Raw genomic sequence first — 6,148 nt, forward strand, 5'->3', positions numbered from 1 at the left:
TCCATCCCTCCTTTGGAACCCTATTGCGCAGGACATTCCCCCTCCCTTCACCGCTGTCACCAGGCTGTTGGTCCTGTCCTTTCCTGTCACCTTCCCTGGTCACTACTGTGGATAAATCAGTGCCCGGCATCACTTTATACTGGAGTCTTGGCAAGACATACCAAACCAGCAAGTTTCCAGTTTTGTTATTTCCAATGGATCCTTGACATTATATATTAGCTGATCAAATATAAAATCTCTCTTTTTTTTTTTTTTTTTGTTTTTAAACTTGTGTATATACTCACACTGCTGCTTGCTTTTTTTCTTCATTTTTATCTGGCATGGATGAGTTCTGAAATTCCAACCTGTCTGGCCACATGTTCCTTCACGTACATTTCCTGAACACCTTGAAATAATTTCCATGCTTGGTTCTAGAAAACAAGGCTGTATCTTAATCTGTGCTGCCTTTTTATTGAGGGCGTAAGGTACACTAACTTTGCTATATTTCTTCTGTTGGAGAAACTACGGCACAATGTGATTTGATACAAATGATAGAGCCTGTGCCAGAACCAAGATTTAAATTCTGGAGTACCTGGGTCTGAAGAACCTTGCTCAAAACTTACATTTCTTTCTAGTTTCCCAGATGAACATCTCCAGAGAAGACAAACACGGCTGTCTAAGCCATATATTGGGCAGAAAGACCTAACAAAATATGCTGTCTGCATGGCTCCTTTAATTTCTCCACACTAAAAGAGAGCTGATGAAGTCCTCTCAAGAAAATTACTATAGAATAATCGGAGTTTGTATTTTGTATTTCATCAGCTACTTAAAAGTTCCCTTACAAGAACTACAGAGAGGCAAAAGCTATTATTTTGGTCTGTCTTGAATCTCATCTAAGTGGAGGGAGTCTGCTCTTCTAAGTCCTGAATTTTATGGGAAGGATTGTTTTTTTCCCCACCAAACTTCTTAATGTTCCTTGGACTACAAGCTAAATTGGAACCAGGCTGCCAGATGTACGAAGTTAATACCACCAGCAGATCTCCCATTAGACCTCACAGCATTTACCCACTTTTGTGACAAAATATTTTCGTGATACTTTAACATTCTCAACGTTTTATGGGTTAACCAACTTTGAGACAATGATGAATATTCACTGAAATGTCAACATCTCTGTATTCTCTGAACGAACTCTGAAAATCCCTGAAATCCAAACAGATCTAAATTATACTGCAGCTCAAACCTAAGAGAACAATCTGTGAAGTGCCAGCTATAGTCCTCAAGAGATTGTAAAGGATTCTTATTGAGTACCAGACCCCAAAATATTTTTGTCTTAAAATTAAGGAAATTAACACATTTCAGAAAAACAAAATATAACATTCTTGTGAAAGGAAACGTTACTATATTCCACACTAATTGTCCAGAACACTGAAGCTCCGTGATGCTTCCAGAAGCCCCCATTTTGAATGTCCAGGCTTAATGGTGCTTGCTATTTGAGCACTACTTCTTAATTATTTTTTCTAGAACTAATGAAGCTAAATGACTAGCCAGGCTCCATTCTGGAGACCGCTATTTCCCTTGACTTTACAGGAAATCCAATTGTTGCTAAGCTAAATAATACCATCAATTGTAAGTGAAATATGTCCTTAGTTTTTATGCAGTCAGCTCTACTCAAGGGGGTAAAAGAAGCGCTGGTTCCTAAGCATGGTTTACCTCAGCTTCTGTCCCTACAGATATTTTGAAATACTGGCTTTTGTTGCTGTTGTGAAATTCACAATCCCATTTCCTTAGCGTACTTTCACAAGCAACAAGGGGACCAATATTGGTGTGGTTCTTCAGGAACTGACAGCAGCTGTGTTAGATTAAACAAAAGCTCTCTGCAATACTTATCTCTAACTTGGCATCAGCTTTTCTCTTACTGCATCTGAAGTCCTGTTTCCAGCAGCAGTTGAATTTACAGGCAGGAAGCATTTAGATTTGTACAAAAAGATCACGTTATACAACTTGTTTCAGAAGGACCGATTTGCTAAGTGTTTTAACTCACTTTTTGTTGATGAATATTTAATGCGTTAAGTACAAGGAATATTCAATATTCACCAGACCAAAACTAATCTTAGGAAAAAATTGGAGGGAACTTAATTTACTATAAAACTCCTTAATTCGGTTTGCTTTCTTCTGCATAGAGATTCTTTGTGCACTACATGACAGCTCCTACTGGGAAAAGTATAACCACATTATTATATGGGCTAATTTAGAAAATGTCCTGATGAAAACATTGAAAGTAAACTGTTTTCTGAATAGTAAAGGAGGAAACAATGGAAATGTAATATTACACATTTCCTAGAGAGTACATTACACAATGTACACAAGCTTGTAATGCACTGGACTTGTGTTCATTTAGCTCCATACCTGAGAGGTAGTTTATTTGTACATGGGAGAACATTTACATTGGATAAATGGAAATTGGGCATATTAGTCCACACGTGTGAGGTTTATGTCAACTATGAGTTTCTTAGTACATTATAAGAGTCTAATTTCTTAAGTTCTTCATAGCTCTGATTTCAGTAACATTTTGTGGAATAAAGTTACATATTATGTATATTGTAGGAAAAAGCAAGACCCCTAAAATAAATTCAGTATTATTTGTTGCCTTTCAGTTTCATGGACTATTTATTATTTGGCATGTAAATAGGAGTGTCTGAATTAATTTTGTTTGTCAACTACATTGCAGACGTCCATTGTATTTCCTCTAAAATAGTGATATTGTCCCCAATGAGGAGAGCCAAACTGGCCCAAACCAAATTTGTGCCAATAAAGAGAATAGTAACTCCAATGCACTCAGCATGACTCTCAGTTCACACTTCATTCCCATTCTTACCAAAATGTAATATTTTATTAGATTGTTAGAAAATAAATCTATGTTATTAGATTTGTTAGATTTTGGTTTGTGTACAGTAAAAGTTTCCATTTTACTGTAAAGAATGACTTATACTGTCCTACATGCCTGGGTCTTTTCTTGATTGGGTAAGAACATTTTCAACTCATGTTGAAAATAAGAACACGTAAACATATTCTGGATTTTTCCTCCAACGTATACGACCCTGAATTTCCTTGAAGGTACTGCCCCAGTGCTGTCCATTTAGGTAGCTATAAGTTCCTCAGTCTGAACAATCATTATCCTTCATTGAATTAAATTACTTTTTTCAAAATGTATTTTGTTGGCAAGTTTCAGGACTCACGTTCATCATCTACATTATTTGATCTGTATACCATCCCTTGAAAGCTGTTTCCTTTAAAACACGTAGATTTAACATCCTCTACATTCCACTCAGAAAAAACACACAATTTCAGATGAGATTGTCAGCAATTCAGAAGCCCATTGCCAAGATGCTTCTTACCTATAACTCACTGGTTTTCAGATGTGCCACTCTGTTTATGTATCATTCTTTTTGACTTTTCAGTCTCTGACACTGCTTCACCTCCAGTACTCAAGACGACTGAGATCCAAACTGCCTGACATTTCCAAGTCTGAGTACCAGTCCAAGTGACCAGATGCAAGATGTGCTACCTTAGCTATGGTGCCCCTGGGGAAAATGAAGCATGCACTCATGTCACTGTCGGTGGAGAAGGGAGAGTTTATGGCCAGAGTAGACTGCTTCCATATATAGTTTCTAGATGTCTTTGACCCAAACTAAAAGCTGCAAGTAATGTTTAGTTTTTATTACTTGAAGAACCTTCCTTTGATTCCTAGTGAAGCAACCAAACGCAGCCCTCAGGGGTTCAGTTTTACAGGGACTGACGGTAGCTACCCCCTGTTCTTCTATAGCAAGTCTGAACAATTTCATTCAACCAAAGTCATTCATGTTCTACACGGTGCACATTCACCTTGGTTTTTCAAACTTCCTACAAGTCCACTTTACTTGACCCTTCTTCTCCAGGTCAGACGTTGTGAGATTTCAGCTTCCCTCAAGAAGCAGCCCGGAGCAGAAAGAGGGAGCAGCCTTACCAGATGGAAGATACTGCCTGTCTGTTGCACAAGATCGACGATCTCCCACTGGTGGAGCTGGGATTTCTGAGAACGGTATCAAATCCAGTACCCAACTACTTTATTTCCTCACTGGTTTGTAAGATCCTCAACAGAAAAACTAATGCAGATATTAAATCGCCAAAGCCACAAACAAATCCTAATGAATATTGAAATCCTAGACCTACATAAAAGGTAATATCCTAGCTTTGTACTTCCCATTCATTAAACACAAAATCTTGTGGAGAAAGTCTGAACAAGTCGCTAAGAGCTATAATTTAAAACCACCCTTTTCTATATGACTCACCTCACCTAAACCTTTTTCCTGGCTTAAAAGTATGCAGTTTTCATTTCTTCGTAAATAAAACTCAGAACTTCAGCTAAAATAATTTGCAAGGAACCCATTTGCAGTTATTCTGTACAGTCACACTCTTTGGAAACATCCTGGCCGCTTCAGTAACTCCGAAAAGGTCCAACCTGTTTAGCACGTGTAGAGCTAACTACTGCTGCAACATTGCACACATGTGATTTCTCATAGGACTGCATGAAGCTTTCTTTGAAAGTCTTCTAAAATCACTGGGTTTGCCAAGGCTGGTCTCATCAGTAACCTCGACCAGGCTTTTATAGAGCAGACAGCTACAAGGGCTCTCAAAGAGAGCGCAATCTGGGAGGGGAGGGGGGGTGTCTGTGTGTGTCATCATTTAGCTGCTGTAATGTTGAGGCACATTTATGCTAGGTTTACATGCCAAGGAGACAGCAAATGCAGTTTGGCAAGTTTGACTTACCTTCAGTGATTTTTTTTAAAAAAAAAAAAAAAACCACGTCTAGTTCAAAGATGACAAAAACACTTATCTGAAATTAACTGTAAGTAGCAAGGCATCTTTACTGCAGCCTGAAAAGCTGACAAAAAATTAGATTTTAGATATGTATTGAATCTAACTGGCAAGCAGCTGCTTGGGAATGCTAAAAATAACGACACGTAAATACAATTAACATTGTAGCATGTTCTCCATGTGGCTAGACTTATAAAATAAACCTGCTTTTACAAATATTTTTATCAAATCAGACACTTTGTCAGCTCAAAGACAGTTCCCATGTCTAACCTATACTACCCATATTTCAAGTACAAACAGCTCTTTAGCAAAATCTTTACAAACAAATAAATTGTGGGTTTATAGCTTTAAAAACACAAAAGAGTGTTCCATCAAATAAAAAGGATTAGTTAGGCAGAAAAGAAAAATAACTCAGAAAGTTGAACAAATAAAAAGGTTGTGGGAACATCTGGGATAAACCTAGATAAATAAACCTAGATGCAGAATTATTTTTCATGTATACTTTAATAAATATTAATTTCTTAGAGCAGAAGAGCACTTGCATCAATGGAATTTGGTAAGTTATTCTACATTAGCTAGTTTACAAATTAATGCCTAAGTATCACAATAATAAAGGGCTCTATGATTCTACTGACAGAATATATTTTTTTTTTTTTCAATATTAGCTCAGGAGAAGAATTTTAGTAAAATACTGGCTTAATGTTAAGAGAGATGAGTAAGAACTTTTGCTTTTCCTCTCTGGTTTCCAGTCATGCTAATCATAACCTACAAGAATGATATAAAAGACTTCTTCCATTTTTAAAAACCTAATCCGAGTGCCTGCTATACTGGATGCTGCAATTAATTTACTGGATTAAACATACCAGTTTGAAGCTCTTCAAGGAGTTCATAGTGTTGGGCGTTCAGTGTCCATGGCTGCCAGAACAGTTGTAAACTCTGGTTATTACCCCTTTGAACTCCTATGACAAGAAAATAAATGATGATAGAAAAAGTTCACTACTAAGGTATCACAGATTGAAAATAGAAAGTCTTTTTTTTGTTTGGGTTTGGTTTTTTGTTTTAGCAGCACACAGCCTCACAGAAAGAAATTAGTTTGCACAGTGTAAGGATTGCCATGAAAACGCATTCATTCTGTAATTAAAAAGCAATACTGCACGCAACTAAGCTTTGTTCCTGCTTCGGCAATTAATTATTGAACATGATAATTAGGCGCATTGAATGCAACTTGCGTAAACGAACATACGCTGAGTGTTAACCAAAAGAAGAAAAAAAAAAAAAAAAGCCCTTCTCCTCTGCCGCCGAGAGCGGGGGGGGC

The 6,148-nt window shown here is 37.3% G+C and overlaps 1 protein-coding gene across 1 annotated transcript in view; it reads left to right on the plus strand.

The window, feature by feature from the left end:
* Positions 1 to 6,148, plus strand: part of EFCC1 (EF-hand and coiled-coil domain containing 1) — a 53,146-nt gene that overhangs the window by 34,718 nt on the left and 12,280 nt on the right. The window contains exon 3 of the mRNA XM_009889919.1: positions 3,915 to 4,057. Coding sequence (XP_009888221.1) covers positions 3,915 to 4,057 — 143 coding nt within the window. The remainder of the gene's footprint in view (positions 1 to 3,914; positions 4,058 to 6,148) is intronic.

Source organism: Charadrius vociferus, unplaced genomic scaffold (assembly GCF_000708025.1).
Source record: "Charadrius vociferus isolate BGI_N301 unplaced genomic scaffold, ASM70802v2 scaffold67, whole genome shotgun sequence".
Lineage (NCBI taxonomy): Eukaryota > Metazoa > Chordata > Aves > Charadriiformes > Charadriidae > Charadrius > Charadrius vociferus.